Source organism: Ovis canadensis, chromosome 3 (genome assembly GCF_042477335.2).
Source record: "Ovis canadensis isolate MfBH-ARS-UI-01 breed Bighorn chromosome 3, ARS-UI_OviCan_v2, whole genome shotgun sequence".
Taxonomy (NCBI): Eukaryota; Metazoa; Chordata; class Mammalia; order Artiodactyla; family Bovidae; genus Ovis; species Ovis canadensis.
This window is the reverse complement of record NC_091247.1, coordinates 2,636,989-2,657,217: the sequence shown is the minus strand read 5'-3', so window position 1 is coordinate 2,657,217 and position 20,229 is coordinate 2,636,989. Positions and strand designations below refer to the sequence as shown.

The following is a 20,229-nucleotide window of genomic DNA, read 5'->3' as shown; positions in this document are numbered from 1 at the left end:
AAGCCCGGGATGTCTCTGAGGGCAGGCCCGGGGCCGAGAAAGGCGAGCGCCGGAAGGGAAGCGAGGGGGACCTCTGTTGGTGTAGCACCGAGGCCGGGCCGGCGGGGAGCGCGGCAGGCGGCCGCCAGGGGGCGCTGGGCGGCCGGACCGGGGAGCAGCGGGCGCGGAGCCGACGCCCGGTCCTGCGGGCCGCTGTCCGCCGGCCGCTGTTCCCACCCCGGCCCGTCCTGCCTACTCGGCGGGGACACTGAGGTCCAGGGCCAGGAGGGACGACCCCAGGTGGCTCTCCGCAGTCCGGCAGCATCCGATAACAAGGATAAAGCGCTGGGACAAGTGTTGTCTGTTCAGTTCAGTTCAGTCGCTCAGTCATGTCCAACTCTTGCGACCCCATGGACTGCAGCACGCCAAGCCTCCCTGTCCATCACCAACTCCCGCAGTTTACTCAAACTCACGTCCGTTGAGTCGGTGACGCCGTCCAACCATCTCATCCTCTGTCGTCCCCTTCTCCTTCCGCCTTCCATCTTTCCCAGCATCAGGGTCTCTTCAGCTGAGTCAGCTCTTCGCATCAGGTGGCCAAAATATTGGAGTTTCAGCTCCAGCATCAGTCCTTTCAATGAACACTCAAGACTGATCTCCTTTAGAATGGACTGGTTGGATCGCCTTGCAGTCCAAGGGACTCTCAAGAGTCTTCTCCAACACCACAGTTCAAAAGCATCAATTCTTCGGTGCTCAGCTTTCTTTATAGTCCAGCTCTCACATCCATACATGACTACTGGAAAAAACATAGCTTTGACTAGACGGACCTTTGTTGGCAAAGTAATGTCTCTGTTTTTGAATATGCTGTCTAGGTTGGTCATAACGTTTCTTCCAAGGAGTGAGAGTGTTGTATGTTATGTGACAACAATGATGTTACTCGCACCTCCTGCCTGGCTCTGACAACACCTGGAGGCCAGGCCTGCATTTCCCCAAAGCTCCCATCCCAGCCTCTGTAGCTGTGCTGGGGGGCCTTCAGGGAGATTCAGATACCAAATCAGCAATTTTGTATCCTAGCAACTGCCACCAAGATGAGAAGATGAAATGCTGTGTTAGAGACCGAGGAGGGTTAAGGCTGCCAAAGAACCTGCAGGACGCCCAGAGAAACAGGGATTTCAGATAAAGAATAATTTTTACTATAATATGTTCCATATAATAGCTACAACACTGAGGGCATACTCCTTGTTTAGTCGCTAGGTTGCGTCCCAACTCTTGTGACCCCGTAGACGGTAGCCTGCCAGGCTTCTCTTGTCCATGGGCTTTCCCAAGGGAAGAATACTGGAGAGGGTTGCCATTTCTTTCTTCAGAAGATCTTTCCGACCCAGAGATCCAACCACATCTCCCGCTTGGCAGGTGGATTCTTTGTCACTGAGCCACCTGGGAGGCCCTGAGGACGTCATTGTTATTGTTCAGCTGCTAAGTCATGTCCAACTTTTTTCAACCATTTGGACTGCAGCACATCAGGCTACCCTGTCTGACACCATCTCCCGGAGTTTGCTCAGACTCATATCTGTTGAGTTGATGTTGCCATCTGTCCATCTCATCCTCTGTCATCCCCTTCTCCTCTTGCCCTCAATCTTTCCCAACATCAGGGTCTTTTCCAAGGAGTCAGCTCTTTGCATCAAGTTGCCAAATTATTGGAGCTTCAGCTTCAGCATCAGTCTTTCCCATGAATATTCAGGGTTAATTTCCTTTAGGATTGACTGGTTTGATCTCCTTGCTGTCCAAGGGACTCTCAAGAGTCTTCTCCAACACCACAGTTTGAAACCATCAATTCTTTGGTGCTCAGACTTCTTTATGGTCCAACTCTCACATCTGTACGTGACTACTGGAAAAACCATAGCTTTGACTATATGGACTTTCGTCAGCAAAGTGATGTCTCTGCTTTTTAATACACCATCTAGGTTTGTCTTAACTTTCCTTCCAAGGACAAGCGTCTTTTAATTTCACGACTGCAGTTACCATCCACAGTGATTTTGGAGCCCAAGAAAATAAAATCTGTCACTGCTTCCACTTTTTCCCCTTCTATTTGCCATGGGGTGATGGGACTGGATGCCATAATCTTAGTTTTATTTTTTAATTAATTTTTTATTGAAGAATAATTGCTTTAGAGAATTTTTCTGTTTCCTGTCAAACCTCAGCACGAATCAGCCATAGGTACACATCTCTCCCCTCCCCTTTGACCCTCCCTCCCATCCCCCTCCCCACCCCACCCCTCTAGGTTGACACAGAGCCCCTGTTTGAGTTTCCTGAGCCAGACAGCAAATCCCCGTTGGCTCTCTATTTTCCATACGGTAATGTAAGTTTCCATGTTGCTCTCTCCATGCATCGCGCCCTCTCCCCCCTCCTCGTGTCCATAGGTCTGTTCGCTATGTCTGTTTCTCCGTTGCTGCCCTGCAAATAAATGATTCAGAACCATTTTTCTAGATTCCGTTTATGTGCGTTAGAATACAATATTTATCTTTCTCTCTCTGACTCACTTCACCCGTTTAACAGGTTCTAGGTTCATACAGCTCATCAAAACTGACTCAAATGAGTTCCTTTTTGTGGCTGAGTTCCCTGGTAGCTCAGAGGTTGAAGTGTCTGCCTTCGCATCGAGGTTGCTTCCGTGTTCTAACTATAGGGAATAGTGCTGCAATGAGCGATGGGATACACGTGTATTTTTAATCTTAGTTTTTTGAATGTTGAATTTCAAGTCAGCTTCTTCACTCTTCTCATTCACCCTCAACAGGTCCTTTAGTTCCTGTTAATTTTCTCCTGTCCTAGTGGTATCATCTGCATATCTGAGGTTCTTGATGCTTCTCTTGGCAGCCTTGATTCCAGGTTGTGACTTATCCAACCCAGCATTTTCCATGATGCACTCTGCGTATAGGTTAAATTAGCAGGGTGGCAATATACAGCCTTGCACCCCTTTCTCGATTTTGAACCAGGCTGTTGGTCCATGTTTTGTTCTAACTGTTGCTTCTTGTCTTGCACACCAGTTTTAGGAGGCAGGTCAGGTGTTCTGGTATTCTCACCTCTTTACATTTTCCACAGCTTGTTGTGACCCACACAGTCAAAGACTTTAGTGTAGTTGGTAAAGCAGAACTCTCTTGCTTTTTCTATGATCCAAGAGATGTTGGCAATTTGATCTCTGGTTCCTCTGCCTCTTCAAAACCCAGCTTGAACATCTGGAAGTTCTCAGTTCACATACTACTGAACCCTGGCTTGAGGGATTTTGAGTGTTACCTTGCTAGCGTGTGAGATGAGTGGTAGTTTGAGCATTCTTTGGCATTGCCTTTCTTTGGGATTGGAATGAAAACGGACCTTTTCCAGTCCTGTGGCCACTGTTGAGTTTTCCAAATTTGCTGGCATATTGAGTGCAGCACTTTGACAGCATCATCTTTCAGGATTTGAAATAACTCCACTGGAATTCCATCACCTCCACTAGCTTTGTTTGCAGTGATGCTTCCTAAGATCCACTTGACTTCACATTCCAGGATGTCTGGCTCTAGGTGAGTGACCACACCATCATGATTATCTGGGTCATGAAGATCTTTTTTTGTACAGTTCTTCTGTGTATTCTTGCCACCTCTTCTTAATATCTTCTGCTTCTGTTAGGTCCATACCATTTCTGTCCTTTATTGAGCCCATCTTTGCACGAAATGTCCCCTTGGTGTCTCTCATATTCTTGAGGAGATCTCCAGTCTTTCCCATTCTGCCGGTTTCTTTTATGGCTTTGCACTGTTCCCTGAGGAAGGCTTCCTTACCCCTCCTTGCTCTTCTCTGGAGCGCTGCCTTCACTGGGACAGACCTCTCCCTTTCTCCTTCGTGTTTTGCTTCTCTTTTCTCGGCTGTTTGTGAGACCTCCCAAGACAACCACTTTGCCTGCTTGCATTTACTTTCACCCGTACACCAGAGAAAGGAAAAAACTTCCGTTGTTTATCTGAAATTCAAATTCCACTGTTGTCCTGACTTTTTTTCTAAATGTGGCACCCCTAGTGGGGGGAGGGGTAGTTAGATGGCGCCATGAAGAAGGTGATGTTTGGGCTGAAACTGGACTGTGAAGACCAGAGGTGAGGGGGTGGACAGGACACTGGAGCTGTTTGAGGGATGGACGGCAAGCTGGGGGTGGATAGCTGAAGGTCTGTGAGCACAGGGGGCAGGCTGGGGAGGCAGGCAGAGGGCTGACGGGGCCAGACGGCAATCACAAGGCCTGGAGCCTCAGTGGACATGACATCCTAAGGGCAGAGCTGGGGCGTGAGGACATCAGATGGGAGGGGGGAGGGAGAGCCAAGGGGCCAGGTGGGGCGCCCAGTCCAGATCCCAGCCCAGGTTGATGAGATGGCTGGATGAGCACGGTGTGTCAGTTTGGGTCTCGGGAAGCACTGCCAGAGACGGAGTCGGGCAAGAGCAGCACCCACTGGGGTGGGATGCCCGTGGCAGATAAAGGGCGGAGGCTCAGACCGCTGCTGACAGCTGTGAGGGGAAGCAGACGCACCCAGATGGACAGGCAAGCACCTCTAGTGTAATAGGACTCGAAGCGGGCTGAGGTGGGCACGGGCCAGGGGGGCCCCCTCCCTCATTAGCCTCCTGCTGGGGAAGGCCTCCTGGAGGCGGGGGGAGTGGGCACACGCTCCTGAGAACCTCCCAGCAAACGGAGGGGATCAGGGAGCCTGTGACGCCGAGTGTGCCCAGTGCCCCCAGCCCAGTGCTGTGAGCACCTGCTGGATGCAGACACAGGCCAGGCAGCAGCCGAGAGGGAGGGAATGAGGTGACGATGGGAGGGCAGGGTGTCCCTGGGGGAGCGGCAGTCACACTGCTGGGAGATGAATCCTACCCCTCCCCAATCCCCGACCCCAGCCCCGTGCTCCTAGGGGCAGGCTGGGTGGCAGCCCTCTGAATCAGAGCCAGCCCCCGCGCATGGCCAGGAGGAGCCAGCAGGCCGCCTAGTCCCCCAGCGCCTGCCCTGGGAGGAAGCGCCTGCGAGTAAACCCAGCCTCCTGGTCCAGCCCCGCGGCCCTGCCTGCCCGGCACTCCAGGATTCCGGCAGATGATCGCAGGCAGCATGGCTCCCTCCACGCTGGGGAGGTGCATGCGGGGGACCCTCACTTCTGCGCTCTTCCTCCTGAGCTGCTGGGCGCTCCCTGATCCTCGGCAGGTGGGTGGGCCCGCGGGGCCGTGGTGCTGGGGGAGCCCGGGAGCTGGGAATCCAGACTCTTCTGGGGCTCAGGGCTGGGTTCCCTGGGGGGTGAAGGGGTGCCCAACAGCGCTTGGGCAGAGGGGGAGGAAGTCTGAACTCGGGGTTCAGGGGACAATTGGGCTCCCTGGAGATGGAGTCGGCCTCAGTGCTGTGCGCCCGATGTTGAGGGCGGATGCCGTCCCCGCCACTCCACTCCGTCCAGGGCCCCTCTCTTGCCCCTCAGCCTGCTCCCCCCACTTCCCCTCCCTGTGTCCCCTCACTCCTCAGTGCTGTCTCTCTGTCTCACAGCAGTTTCTGCAGGCCCTGCAGCCAGGGGACGTGACCTCTTACTTTGGCCCTGATGCTGTCTTTGAAGGTACGTGTCCTGGTGGGCCCCCTTGCAAGGGAGGGTTTCTCAGAGCCCACGGGGGTGGGGGGAGGCAGGGGCGTCTCACCATTGAGTCAGGGGGCCCGACTTTTTGGAGGCTCTCCTGAGAGGAAGTCAGAGGCGCCGCTGTCGCTCTTAATTAACTCTGGCCCTGTCTGCCAAGTTGCTAAAGACTGGTCTGGGTGTTCCGGGCGAGCTGGGGCTCTGACCCTGGGAGTCTACTCAGTATCTCGAGGCAACGGTCACTCATCAGCTGGTCTCTCCCAGCCCGGCGCCTCGCCTGGGACGGCCGGCTCAGGAAGTCCTGCGGGTTTCTGGCCAGGATGTAAACATTTACGTTTTCTGTGAGAAGCAAGATGGAAACTGGGTCGCACTCCTGCCAGAGCCTTTTCCCGCTGTTCCTGGGCTGCCTCTGTGGGCCTCTCCATGGTGCCAGCCCCCTTTCCGACGAGGACCACTGGGGACTTTGATCCAGAGGCCGGTGGGGACCAGGGGCAGGGCGAGCAGAGAGTGAGGTGTGTCCCGCTCGTGACTGCTCTGGGGTCGGGGTCAGGTGCGGGGCCAGGCCGGTGGGCCAGCGGGGACCCCCAAGAGGACCCGGAGGGCCGAGCAGGGGTGAGTGCAGAGCCTCCTGTTTCCTGCAGCGCCCCCATTCGACGTGGCCTCCCCGGCCTGCGCCTGCAAGCACAAGGACGAGGGCGGGCTGGCGGGGCCGCCCTGCAGGGCCCTATGCTGCTCCCTGGCAGCCCTGGGCCGGCTCTTCTCCTTTTGCTTCCAGCCTGAGCTGGGCCTGCTGGCTGCTTCCTTCGCCAGCGAGCACGCGGTCAGTGCCTCCCTGTGGCTGCTGAGGGGGCCTCCCCACCCCTGCCTCACAGGAGGCCGGGCCCTGCTGCCCCCGGAGGCAGCAGCCAGGCTCACCTACTGCTTGGGCCTCGTGGTGAGGGGGCACCCAGGCTGGCTGGGGGGACACCCTGGGGCGGACGTGTCCCCCAGCCCCCAGATGCGAGAGCAAGACCGCTTGGATCTTAGCCAGACTCTGACCCAGTGAGGGCCTGCTCCTCGGAGGCTCAGAGAAGCCGCTGAGTTCCCTGGGGCCACCCAGCTAGCAGGGGACAGAGCTGAGTGCAGGCCCGGGGCATGGGGGATGGAAAGAGGGTGGGCTTTGCAGTCAGAGCTGAGTTCAGGCTCAGCTGCGCCCCTTTGTCCAACTGACCCGGGGCCGGCCCCTCCGCTGGCCTGTGCTGTCCCTGAGGCGCGGCGAAGGCGGCCCCGGCCTCTTGGGGGCTGCGGGGACTGGCATCATGCATCGCCACCGTGTCACGCAGTGAGCAGAGCCCCCGCCCCCCGCCGCCAGGTTGCCTGGTTGGGCGGTCCAGCCCGGGCCGAGACAGGGCACTCGGGGGCCACCCGGTGACAGACAGCGCTGTCCATTAGCGCAGGCCCAGTGTGGCCCTTGAGACCCCCTCCATCCTTCCCGTGGTCTTCACCAAGCTCTGCAGTCTGGGGCCTGAAGCCTGAGCATGTGACGGGGAACGGGAACCCGGCTGGCGGGCAGGCGGCAGGTGGCAGTCAGTGGGTGCAGCCCCAGAGGGCATGAATCCCCCTCTGTGCCCCACAGATGGGCTCTTGGGCCTTGGACTTGGGGAGGAGCCCTGGGAGAGACCCAGGGCCAGTCCGTGCCTGGTGCTGTGATGGCCCAGCGAGGGGCTTCCCTGCACAGGGGGAAGGGCTGGTAGACCAGATGGCTCTCTGTCCTCCAGGAGGGCGACATCCTGGTGGGTGCAGACAGGTTCTACATCCAGCCGTTGAGGAGGCAGCACCGGGCACTGGTGCATCTCTGGGAGGGGGGGCGCGCAGCCCCACCTGATCCACAGGCCCACCCCCGGGGCCCCCACCGTTCCAGGTACAGCTCCTGGGAGGGGGAGGGGGCTGTAGGCAGGGACAGCTCTGGGGGAGGGCCCGGCTTTCCTGATGCCTGGGGCCGTGCGGAACAGCCGAGCTCCTCGAGCCGCCTTCACGAGCATGCAGGGTGTGCCAGCCCACGGGGCAGGCCGGGGGCGCATGGCCGCCAGCTGCGCCCTCAGACTGTCTGCTTGGCGGACGCGCAGACCTCCCGCCCCTGAACAGCCGCTCACCATCTACAAAGCACGTTCTCTGACATGGGCCTTGGAGCCTTGGGCCCTAGGTCAGAGGTCACTGAGAGTTCCCATGCTGCAGATGGGAACCCAGAGGCCCAAAGATGAGAAGTGGCCGCTGCAAGCCTGCGCAAGGACTGCCGGGCACAGCCACGGTGGGAGTCGGCTCTGCTGCCCGCAGGCCTGCTTGTGCCTCCCCAGGCTGCGTCTGCTGCAAGCACGGTGGGGTCCTGGGCTTTTCTTACCATCCTGGCGTGATGTCGTTCTCCAGTGTACCCACAGTGGGGCTTTGGGGTGACCAGAGGATGTGAAATCCACACAGTAGCTGACTCCTGGGCCTTGCACTGCCCTGCATGCCCAGCCAGCCCGGGGGGGTGGAATGAAGTCTCTCCACCTGAGACAGCCATCCTCCCAAGACCTGGCCAACTCTCTCCTGTGAGCCTGGCGAGACGTCTGCTCTAAAAGTCACGGCACGAGTGATGTGCGAGAGCTTGGCACCTCCCACTCCCTGCCCGAGGAGGGCAGAGATGTTCTAACTCAGTTGGTGGCTGAGGGCACAAAACCACAGGCCCTGAGAAGCCAGCTCGAGGAGGGCCAGCATGGAACTGCTCGCTCAACACCGAAAACAAGCTTATAGTTAGGAAAGGAGAAGAGGGGACGAGTAGATTAGGAGTTTGGGATTAACATATACACACTGCTACTGCTGCTGCTGCTGCTAAGTCACTTCAGTCGTGTCCGACTCTGTGCGGCCCCATAGATGGCAGCCCACCAGGCTCCGCCATCCCTGGGATTCTCCAGGCAAGAGCACTGGAATGGGTTGCCATTTCCTTCTCCAATGCATGAAAGTGAAAAGTGAAAGGGAAGTTGCTCAGTCGTGTCCGACTCTTAGCGACCCCATGGACTGCAGCCCACCAGGAGATACAAGAGACTTAGGTTCCATGCATTGGTCGGGAAGATCTTCTGGAGGAGGAAATGGCAACTTACTCCAGTGTTCTTGCCTGGAAAATCTCATGGACAGAGGAGCCAGGCAGGCTGCAGTCTGTGGGGCTGCAAAGAGTCAGACGCGACTGAATACACGCAGTAGATAAGCAAGGTCCTGCTTATAGCACAGGGAACTCTACTCAACTGCTAGTGTTTTTTGTAATAACCTAAGAGGGGAAAGAATCTGGATAAGAACGCATATATATGTGTGTGGGTTTATATATGGGCTTCCCAGGTGGCGCAGTGGTAAAAAATCCTCCTGCCAACCAGGACACTCCAGTTCGATCGCTGGGTCGGGAAGATTCCCTGGAGAAGGGCATAGCAACCCACTCCTGTGTTCTTGCCTGGAGAATCCCATGGACAGAGGAGCCTGGCGGGCTACAGTCCATGGGGCTGCAGAGTCAGACATGACTTAACAACTGAACACACACACACACACACACACACACACACGCACATACACACGTAACTGCGTCACCGTGCTATATACCTGGAACTAACACATTGTAAGTTACTCTACATCGGTTCATTAACTAACTAACTAAATGCTTAGCCAATTAATTACTAGAAAAGAACCAGCAGACGGCCCGCTCAGTCTCCCTGCCAGAGGCAGCTGCCCATGAGAGCTGAGGCTGGGGCCCGCCAACTCCCCCTCCCCACAGTGGATGGCACGGGGCGGCTTCCCCCCACTGCATCTCCAAGCACAGGGGCTGGTGAGGCCTGGCCACGCGGGGCCCTGAGGTCAGCCGGTCCGCTGGCCAGAGCCCTGTTTCACCCGCTTTCCAGGACCCCGGCTCTCAGCCCTGCCCGCTCCCTCACCAGGCCGCCCCCCTGCCTCTCACCTCCGGAGATGGGCGACCGGGCACATCCTGCACCTGGAGCTGCTGGTGGCCGTGGGTCCCGACGTCCAGCGGACCCACGGGGAGGAGACAGAGCGCTATGTGCTCACCAACCTCAACATGGTGAGAGCGGGCTGGGGCAGCGGGCTCTGTGGGCAGTGCGGACCAGGGGCGGGCTCAGGGGCAGGGGGCGGCAGCGGTCCCTGGAGGCCACCGCTGGCCCATCCTCGGGAGCCTGTGGACACAGCGCCCCGCACCTGGGGCTTGTGCACAGCGTCAGTGGGCTGGCTTATCTGGTGGGTCGAACTCGGTGTAAGCCTGAGGCTGGGGTCGCATTTGAGGCTCAGGGTCCTGGGGTGGGGAGAGATGCTATCTGTTCTTATCTCCCGCTCAACTGGGGAGTTTGAAGAAGAAGAAGCAACCCCCAGCTTCTTGCTCCTGGGTCCCTGTGCTTCGGGACCCTCAAGACTGGCCTCTCCCCCAACGTCCCTTTGAACTGGGGGCCCCTCAGCTTACACTGGCTGGTAGTGGGGCTCCCCCATGCTGGGCTCTCTCAGTGCCCTTCCTGCCGGCACCCCCGTGTGGGAGGGGCTCCCCCTCACTTGATTTCTGGGGTAACAGCGGGGGCAGGACACACAGCTCCCACTGATTATTATCTTGGAGACAAAGACGCAGCAAAGAAACAGGCGGCCCCAAAGCTGGTGATCACTCTCCCGCTAGAGCCGGGCCACGCCAGAGCGCATTCGCTTGTAAATACACAGAAACACATGCATCCTAGGCAGCCAGGTAAGTTTCCGCAAACCTTAGGAGAGCAATGCCCCCGCTGGCAGCTCAGGGCCCGAGCTGCTCCCCTGGTGAGTGGGCCCGGGAGGGCGGGCAGCGTCAGAAGTTGGGGTGCTTGGCATCACCTCGTTCCCAGCGTCAGGTGTGCCCAGCTATCTTGGACAAAAGGAAGGTCCCGGAGAAGCTGGCTCAAGTCCAGGACAAGCCAGCTTGGGTTTCCAACTCCCAGCCCCAGAGGAGGAAAATATTCCCTCTAAGTCCCTTGAAAGCTCTTGTTTTCAAGCTTTGGGGGCCCCTCTGCCTCAAATATACTGAAATTTGATCATCAAACCACACTCCCTCTGGCCAGTCAACGCTTTTTATGAGGCCCAGCGATGGTCAGGTAGGAGACTGCAGACTGGCTCCTTCCCAGGTGGTGCCGGTCGTGGTAACGGCCAGCGTCATGACCGGGCACCCACTGTGTGCCGGCTGCATTGTTGCTAAGTCTGCCAACAGCTATGGAAGTGTTTCTCTCCTTCTTACAGAGGAGGGAACTAGGGCCCTGAGGTTAGTTAACAGGATCCTGAGGACACAGGTAGGTAGGGAGAAAGCCTGGCTCAGACTCAGGCCAGCTGAGGCCGGTGGCGGCCACATCCTCTTTGCCGGACGCCACATCTCTAGAGGACCAGCTCGTGTGAACAAGCGCCGTGCAAGGCGACCACAGCCGGCATCTCGGCAGATGCCCGGGAAGAGCGTGGAGCCGGCTGTAAGAGCGCTCAGTTGCTCAGGTCAGCCCACGTCTTTGCGACCCCATGGACTGTAGCCCACTCGGCTCCTCTGCCCATGGAATTTTCCAGGCAAGCATAGTGGAGTGGGTTGCCATTTCCTCCTCCAGGGGATCTTCTCCACCCAGGGATCAAACCTGCGTCTCTTGTGTCTCCTGCATTGGCAAGTGGATTCTTTACCACTAGCATCACGTGGGAAGCCTGGGAACCTGGAGGGGAGCCTTCTCATTGGGGTGCCCAGGGAGGAGACACAGGACGGGGGAGGAGGTCCTCAGCTGCCTCGTGGAGATGAGCAGAGATGAGAGAGGTGTTGGATGGAGATGAGAAAGGACAGGGTGACTCCAGGCCGAGAGGAGTGAAAGTGAAGTCGCTCAGTCGTTCCGACTCTTTGCAACCCCATGGACTGTAGCCTGCCAGGCTCCTCCGGCCATGGGATTTTCCAGGCAAGAATACTGGAGTGGGTAGCCATTTCCTTCTTCAGGAGATCTTCTTGACCCCAGGAGCGACCTGGGTCTCTTATTGCAGGCAGACTCTTTACCATCTCAGCCACCAGGGAAGCCTGTGTTTGAAAGGAACGTTCTAGATGGATGGCAGTTATTTGCATCCTGTTGTTTCGAGGGTTCTCTGTGTTGGCGGGCCTTCCTGAGCCATGAGCAAAGGGAGGGCCAGAGGACCGACTGTCTCTATGGCTGGCTTCCAGCTGGAGGACTAGCACCTCAGGTTCCCCCCAGGCTGATGGAGCATCCTCTCCAGGCACCCCACCCCCACCCCTGGATCCCCAAAGTCAGCCGCAGCCGCCCTCACGTGTCACCTCTCCTGCCCGCCCTTCCACAGGGGTCAGAGCTGCTGAGGGACCCATCCTTGGGGGCTCAGTTCCGAGTTCACCTGGTGAAGATGGTCATCCTGACCCAGCCTGAGGTAGGTGCTGAGCTGGGAGCCCAGTCCCCGGGAAACCTGTTTCTGCAGTCTTTAACCTCTGTCTATAAGATCTGCTGGAGAAGGGATGGGCTACCCACTTCAGTATTCTTGGGCTTCCCTGGTGGCTCAGCTGGTAAAGAATCCGCCTGCAATGCAGGAGACCTGGGTTTGATCCCTGGATTGGGAAGATTCCCCTGGAGAAGGGAAAGGCCACCGACTCCAGTGTTCTGGCCTGGAGAATTCCATGGACTGTATTGTCCACGGGGCCGCAGAGTTGGACACGGCTGAATGACCTGCACTTCACTTCTCCAGTGGATGTGCAGCAGGGGTGATGTTTTCCTGCCTGCCGGCCCTGGCCCCGAGCTCCAGTTCTGCCCTGCTGAGCCCCAGGCCCCTCCTCTGTGCCCTGGGACGGTAGTAGCGTTGTAGTGAGGACTGAGGCTGCAGCAGCAGTCAACACCCTGCTTGGGGCGGAACCCCTAAGTGTGTGCTCTGTTGCGGCCTCCCAGGATGCTCCGAAGATCACAGCCAACATCACCGCGTCACTGCTGAGCGTCTGTGAGTGGAGCAAGACAGTCAACCCCGAGGACGACACGGACCCTGGGCATGCCGACCTGGTCCTGTACATCACCAGGTAGCCGAGCCCCCTGCGGGCGTGCCAGCCTGCCCGGGAGCTGCTCCTATTCTCTGCCAACTTGGCCTGCTGGCGGGCAGGCACCTCAGTGCCCCCCGGTGTCTGTTCTCTCTTCCTGAGGTTCGACCTAGAATTGCCTGATGGTAACCGGCAGGTTCGGGGGGTCACCCAGCTGGGGGGCGCCTGCTCCTCCTCCTGGAGCTGCCTTATCACTGAGGATACCGGCTTTGACCTGGGGCTCACCATTGCCCATGAGATTGGGCACAGGTAAGGGGTCCCATGCCCTGGCCCCAAGCTCCAGACAAGGACGTGACCTGGGGAGGGGAGGTCGTGGCTGGTGGGGGTTTCAGGAAGAGCCAGGTGGGAGGAGCCTCTACTCTTGACCCCAGTGGACTCGGGAGGGTGAGGGGCAAGGGCTGGGAATCTGATACTTCTTCATTACTAAATAATTAAAACATTTTTTTCCCCAAAAATATAAGCAAAACAAACTTAGGAGTTAAAAAGTGCTTATTGTAGGAAATTCATGTAAAGGAAAACAAGGCTGTAAAAATCATCCCAAATCCCACCACACGGAGAAAACATCCATCTTTTCTTTACATGCACATACATCATTTTCATCCACAAAATTGGGATCATGCTGTACGTTGGTTAACTGCCTTTAAAAATAATTTTTCCACGTAACCATTTTTTAAATTAATTATCTTCGGCTGCGCTGGTCTTCCTGGCTCCTCTTGGGCTTTCTTTGGTTTCCACGAGCGGGGGCTCCCCTCTAGCAGTGCTGTGCGGCCTTCTCGCTGCGGCGGCTTCTTGCTGCGGAGCGCAGGCTCCAGGGCTTCGGTAGGTGTGGCGCACGGGCTTAGCTCCTCCGAGGCGCGTGGGATCTTCCTGGACCAGTGACTGAACCTATGTCCCCTGCACCAGCAGGCGGATTCCCAGTCACTGGACCACCAGGGAAGCCAAGTTAACTGCCTTTTTATGTAAGAATATATCCCAAGCATTTTTCTCAAATGTTCTTTAACAATATATGTTAATTTTTTTGGTATGCACGTATTTTACTCAATCCATTCCCCAGTGTTAGATGCTTTGGTTATTTTCAGACTTTTCCTTGTATGACTGTTACACGCTCTTTGGGCAACTCTGTGCTCTCTGTCGGAGAAGGCAAGGGCACCCCACTCCAGTGTTCTTGCCTGGAAACTCCCATGGACGGCGGAGCCTGGTGGGCTGCAGTCCATGGGGTCGGTAAGAGTTGGACGTGACTGAGTGACTTCACTTTCACTTTTCACTTTCATGCGTTGGAAAAGGAAATGGCAGCCCACTCCAGTGTTCTTGCCCGGAGAGTCCCAGGGGCGGGGAGCCTGGCGGGCTGCCGTCTGTGGGGCCGCACAGAGTCGGACACGACTGAAGCAACTTAGCAGCAGCAGCAGCAGCAGCGGGGTTCCTCTGTGTTGTTTACCAAGAGTGGAGGGCGGCTCGCTTTTCTGATTTTTAGTCTTTTCATTATGAAAGCAAATACCTGCTTTCTGTGAAAATTCAAATAGTACCGGAGACTCCTAAAGTGAAAAGTGCCTAACTTCCTCACCCACCAGCCCCCTACTCCCACATCCTGCCTGTTGGCCTCCTGCCAGCGTGGAGGAGTTCCCATCCCCCCTTCTAGGACAAGGCTGGGCTCCTACCCACAGCCGCCACTTTTACCCTAGCTCGCTGCGTCTCTGCCTGACTTCTCCCCCCACCCAGCCATCACAATTCCTCCATCTATCTTTTTTGTAAAAGATATTTATTTATTCATTTATTTAGTTGCATGGGGTCTTAGGTGCCCCCCAGCCCCCACCATGTGCAACCTCAGTTCCCCTGGGAACCAACCCTCCACTGCATTGGAAAATGAATAATTCTCAACCACCGCCAGGGAAGTCCCTCCTCCATCTGTCTTGTTTGGAGAAACAAACAGGAATCGAAAACCGTTGCCTTCCATTGGGAGCAGAAACCCTGGCCAGAGGCCCACCTTTCCACTTCTCCAGAATGCAGTGTTTTTGCTGTGTTCACCCCACCGATCCAGCCCAGGTCAAGAAGGCGAACAGCACCAGGGCCTCTACAGCCCTCCCTGGAGCGCTGTCCTCCCGGATTCCAAACCCCATGGAGAGTGGCCTGCACGTTTCTAAAGCCTTTAGATGTGTATTGGCTAAAAGAGGCCAAAGCCACCTGGCCGGCCCAGCGCTCCCTCCCGGGGTGGGGGAACAGAGGCTGGGCACCTGGCGAGCCCACTGGAGTCGAGGGTGGGCGGGTTACCCCGGGTCAATGCCGCCCTCAGAGCCGCTTCCTCCACAGCTTTGGCCTGGAGCACGACGGTGTGCCGGGCAGCAGCTGCGGGCCCAGCGGCCATGTGATGGCCTCGGATGGTGCGGCGCCCGCCCTCGCCCTGGGGGGCCCGGCGTGGTCCCCCTGCAGCCGCCGGCAGCTGCTGAGTCTGCTTAGGTAGCCGCGCCCCCGACCCCCCCCCTCCCTGGGCCCCCATCTCCGCTCTGCGCGCCCCGCTCCTCCCGGCCCCGGCCCAACCCTCCAGCGGCCCTCCGCCCGGTGTCCGCTCCCGTCGCGGCCCCAGTCCACCTCTCCTCGGCTCGCAGCCCGTCTCGGGGGGCACCCCTCCATCTCGGTCTTCCTCGCCCTCACCAACTCCGGTGCCCACCCCTCCATCCCGCCCCCTCCCGGGGTCCCCCACCCGAGGTCCAGCCCCGGGCTGAACCGCGGCCTTGTCGCAGCGCAGGACGGGCGCGCTGCATGTGGGACCCTCCGGCGCCGCGGCCCGGGCCTGCGGGGCGGCCTCCCGAGGCGCAGCCCGGCCTCTACTACGGCGCGGACGAGCAGTGCCGCATCGCCTTCGGCCCCACGGCGGTCCCCTGCACCTTCCGCGGGGAGCACCTGGTGAGTCCGGCCGTGGGGGACGTGCCCCAACACCCGCCCCTCCGCACCAGGGCCTCCCTCTGCCCGCTTATGTCCCCACCGCCCTTCTTCGCCCTCCTGCCCACTAGCCCAGACCCTCAGATGCCTCTGGAAATTCTCAATTTCTGAACAAGGGCCCTCACTTTTTCCTTCTGAGGAAGCCCCACAAATTATGTAGAGCTGCCTATGATAGAGCCCCTGAGCCCATGGACCTTGATCCTGCAACAGATGGTTACCAACAGCTTCCAACTATGTGGGAGCTGGAGGGCTTCCTGGAGGAAGTGACCTCCAAGCCCAACCTTACAGCACGGGTGGGAGCTGGCGGTGGGAGGGGAGCCTGGGGCGGGCAGGCGCGCTAAAGACAGACTTCCTCCCAGGGCTGCACAGGACTTGCAGCCGCTTTTGCCTCTGTGAGCCCCTTCCTGCTTACAAAATACTGGGAATTACATCTTAGTGTTTTCATTAAATATGTGATATTACAGGTGTTTTTATAAACACAAATGTATTAATGCTATATATTAGGACATTCTATTTGATCTAAAAGACCATCTTTTTTTTCTTCCGATTTTAAAAGAGATGAAGACACTTCTGTGGGCCCTGGCTGCTGCTCCTGTTCCCAATACGGGGTCAGCCAGGCCCCCTCCCCGCCCTCCACTGCCCGGGGCGCTGGCTGTGCCCCTGTCCTGTGGTCTGGGAGGGGCAGGTGCTGCTGGACACTGACCCCACGGGCCGGGGGACCCTCACCTGGCCATCTGTCCCCCCTCTTAGGACATGTGCCAGGCTCTGTCCTGCCACACAGACCCCCTGGACCCAAGCAGCTGTAGCCGCCTGCTTATTCCTCTCCTGGACGGGACAGAGTGTGGCGTGGGGAAGGTCAGCGGGGCGTGCAGGAGCGTGTGCGTGCGTGTGAGTGCGTGTGCGTGCGTGTGAGTGCGTGTGCGTGTGCACACACGTGGGTACTCACACGTGCTCGCCCAGACCTGCTCCCTGAAGCCCTCCTCCCGGGGTGGGAGACAGCAGGACCTCAGGAAACTGGGGCAGAGGGCCCTGGCCCTGTCCCGGGTGCGCTGGTCAGGAGAGGTAGGCAGCCCAGTGCTTGCCCCGCCCCCTCTGCAAGTGGCTTTATTCCAGGCTTACGGGACCCTCGTGACTCTGCTGGAGCAGGCGGGGGTCCAGGGCCCCCCTCTTGACCTCCTCACTGGCCCCGAGAGCGCAGTGTACTTTGGGATGCCTGCTCCCGGGCCCGGTGTGGTGGCTTGCGGACAGGGGTGTGTTGTCAGCGGCCTCACAGAGGGGCAGGGCTTCTCGTGACCGCTCGGCCACGGGCCTCTGTGTGCCCTGCCCTGGCCACCTGGCCTGCAGCTGCCCTGCGTGTCCCGTCTGCCTTGTGTGGCCAGAACCTTCCTGCAGTCCTTGTGCTGTGGGCAGGTGTTGGCTGTTCTCTGTTTAGCACTGGCTCCTGAGCAGCATGGAGGTTGCAAGCGTGTGTGTGTGTGTATGGGGGTTACCCTGTGGGTGTGGGTGGGTGTGGGGTGCCTGTGGGTGTGGGGGGCCCTGGGTGTGGGGTGTCTGTGGGTGTGGGGGGCCCTGGGTGTGGGGTGCCTGTGGGTGTGGGGGGCCCTGGGTGTGGGGTGCCTGTGGGTGTGGGGGCCCTGGGTGTGGGGGGCCCTGGGCGTGGGGGGCCCTGGCTGTGGGGTGTCTGTGGGTGTGGGGGCCCTGGGTGTGGGGGGCCCTGGGCGTGGGGGGCCCTGGCTGTGGGGTGCCCTGGGCGTGGGGGGCCCTGGGTGTGGGAGGCCCTGGGTGTGGGATGCCCTGGGTGTGGGGGGCCCTGAGCGTGGCGGGCCCTGGGCGTGGGGTGCCCTGGGTGTAGGAGGCCCTGGGTGTGGGAGGCCCTGGGTGTGGGGGGCCCTGGGTGTGGGGTGCCTGTGGGTGTGGGATGCCCTGGGTGTGGGGGGCCCTGGGCGTGGGGTGCCTGTGGGTGTGGGAGGCCCTGGGTGTGGGAGGCCCTGGGTGTGGGGGGCCCTGGGCGTGGGGGGCCCTGGGCGTAGGGTGCCCTGGGTGTGGGGGGCCCTGGGCGTGGGGGGCCCTGGGTGTGGGATGCCCTGGGCGTGGGGTGCCTGTGGGTGTGGGATGCCCTGGGTGTGGGGGGCCCTGGGCGTGGGGGGCCTGTGGGTGTGGGATGCCCTGGGCGTGGGGGGCCCTGGGTGCAGGAGGCCCTGGGTGTGGGATGCCCTGGGCGTGGGGGCCCTGGGTGCTGAACAGGGTCCCATCCTTCTCTTGCAGTGGTGCTCCAAGGGTCACTGCCGCTCGCTGGCAGAGCTGGCCCCCGTGGGGGTGGTGCACGGGCACTGGTCTGGCTGGGGGCCCGCCAGTCCTTGCTCCCGCTCCTGTGGAGGCGGCGTGGTCACCAGGAGGCGGCGGTGCGACAACCCCAGGTACTGCGTGGAGGCGGCCGCTCCGTACTCCCTGGCTCGGGGCCCTGGGTCACCTCTCACCCCGTCGTCTGTGGGCATTTCCAGGCCTGCCTTTGGGGGGCGTGCGTGCGTAGGTTCTGACCTCCAGGCCGAGATGTGCAACACACAGGTAGGCCTGCTTCCCTGGGCAGGGGAGGGGCTGCGGTCAGAGGCGGCACTGGCCTGGGGGAGCCCGAGGGTCAGGATGGCTGTGATCTGTGGTTCACACGGGGCACTTTCGAGAGCAAAAGTGGTTTTATTGATACCTTCCCCTTATAGCTCGGTCAATAAAGAATCCGCCTGCAATGCAGGAGAGCCCAGTTTGATTCCTGGGTCGGGAAGATCTGCTGGAGGAGGGGTAGGCTACCCACTCCAGTATTCTTGGGCTTCCCTTGTGGCTCAGCTGGTAAAGAATCTGCCTGCAATGCCGAAGACCTGGGTTTGATCCCTGGGTTGGGAAGATCCCCTGGAGGAGGGCATGGCAACCCACTCCAGTATTCTGGCCTGGAGAATTCCATGGACTGTAAAGGGTTGGACGCAACTGAGCGACTTTCACTTTCTGGACCACAGCACACAGCCCAGGCCTGTCCGACCCTTGAAAGCAGCCCCCTCCGAAGTGTTCCCCTCCTTACCCGGATGGCACTGCCCTGCGCTGAGAACACCCCTCCTTCCCACAGCCAAGCCGTCACTGGGAGAGCACGGGAGATTGTTTTAGTTATGAGCTCAGGTGACTCTCACAACCATAAAGTCAACCGTGTGAAACTGCGCGGTTCTGTGTTATCCAGTACCTTCACAGCGCCACGCGACCACCACCTTGCTCTAGTTCCAAACAGTTCCAGTCACCCCAGAGCAAACCCCAGCTCATTAAACAGCCACTCCCCTGCCGCCTCCCCCTGGTCCCTGCCAGTCACCAGTCCACTTTCTAGCTCTGGGGGCTTACCTGCGCTGGACACCTCATATAAGGGGAATCACGCCGCGTGTGGCTTCCTGCATCTGGCGTCTTCCACTCGGTGCGTGGCATTTTCATGTGCAGCGTGTATTAGAACTCCACCCCTTCTCGTGGCTGAGTAATACTCCGCCGGATGGAATATTATCTGATAATGCTCCACTGGACCGCTTTTTGCTCATTCCTCCATCCGTTGTCCATCTGTTGATACATTTGGGCTGTTTCCATCTTCGGTTGTTGGGAGTAGCGCTGCTACGGATGTGTGTGTACGTGGGCTTTCTCGAGCACCAGTCTTTCACTCTTCGGGGTGTACACCTAATAGCAGCCAAGTTGCTGGATCCCACGGTAATTCTACATTTGACTCCTTGAGAACCTCCAAGCCATTTCCCACGGCAGCTGAACCGTTTGGCCTTCCCACCAGGAGTGTGCGAGGGTTCCAGTGTCTCCACATCCCCTCCAGCACTTACTTGTGTTTCCCACGAGGCCATCGTAGACGGTGTGGAGACACTCCCCTGGCCTCGACTTAAGATCTGCACGTGGTGAGACCTTCCCTGCCCGCCTTCCCCAGGCGGACTCAGCAGGCCCACTCCAATTCTTTTCCTCAGACTCCAGTGCAGAGCAGGCCAGGACGCCAGCCCGCCTTGGCGCCCAACTTCTTGTGCAGAGGCCCTTGGCTCGTGACTCCTGTGACTTTTCCAACACTGATACCTGCACAGACATAGTTCAGTTCAGTCGCTCAGTCGTGTCCGACTCTCACGACCCCATGGACTGCAGCACGCCAGGCCTCCCTGTCCATCACCAACTCCCAGAGTTCACTCAGACTCATCTCCATTGAGTCGGTGATGTCATCCAGCCATCTCATCCTCTGTCGTCCCCTTCTCCCGCCTTCAACCTTTCCCAGCATCAGGGTCTTTTCTTCCCAGCATCAGAGTCAGTTCTTCGCATCAGGTGGCCAAAGAATTTGAGTTTCAGCCTCAGCATTAGTCCTTCCAATGAATATTCAGGGCTGATCTCCTTTAGCATGGATGGGTTGGATCTCCTTGCAGTCCAAGGAACTCTCAAGAGTCTTCTCCAACACCACAGTTCAAAAGCATCAATTCTTTGGCGCTCAGCTGTCTTTATAGTCCAGCTCTCACGTCCATACGTGACCACTGGGAAAACCGCAGCTCTGACTAGACGTAGCACAGATGTAGTGGATGCCCGTAAACGGGGCCTCCCTTCTGCCAAGCTCTCTGTCTGGCTTTCTTTCCTCTTCGTTGC

General features: G+C 58.7%; 1 protein-coding gene across 18 annotated transcripts in view; it reads left to right on the top strand.

Annotated features, from left to right (window-relative positions):
- The first annotated feature begins 4,936 nt into the window (after positions 1-4,936).
- Positions 4,937-20,229, top strand: part of ADAMTS13 (ADAM metallopeptidase with thrombospondin type 1 motif 13) — a 32,930-nt gene continuing 17,637 nt past the window's right edge. For 4 of the 18 annotated variants that reach the window (XM_069582052.1, XM_069582041.1, XM_069582050.1 and 1 more), the window contains exons 1-11: positions 5,027-5,173; positions 5,504-5,570; positions 9,485-9,660; positions 11,919-12,002; positions 12,512-12,636; positions 12,757-12,903; positions 14,959-15,105; positions 15,390-15,552; positions 16,339-16,476; positions 17,854-18,005; positions 18,090-18,153. In XM_069582052.1, the coding sequence (XP_069438153.1) occupies positions 5,066-5,173; positions 5,504-5,570; positions 9,485-9,660; positions 11,919-12,002; positions 12,512-12,636; positions 12,757-12,903; positions 14,959-15,105; positions 15,390-15,552; positions 16,339-16,476; positions 17,854-18,005; positions 18,090-18,153 (1,371 nt within the window). In that variant the 5' untranslated portion in view covers positions 5,027-5,065. Of the gene's footprint in view, positions 5,174-5,503; positions 5,571-9,484; positions 9,661-11,918; positions 12,003-12,511; positions 12,637-12,756; positions 12,904-14,958; positions 15,106-15,389; positions 15,553-16,338; positions 16,477-17,853; positions 18,006-18,089; positions 18,154-20,229 lie in introns of all 18 variants that reach the window. The other 14 variants (XM_069582047.1, XM_069582054.1, XM_069582053.1 and 11 more) reach the window with 13 other exon arrangements.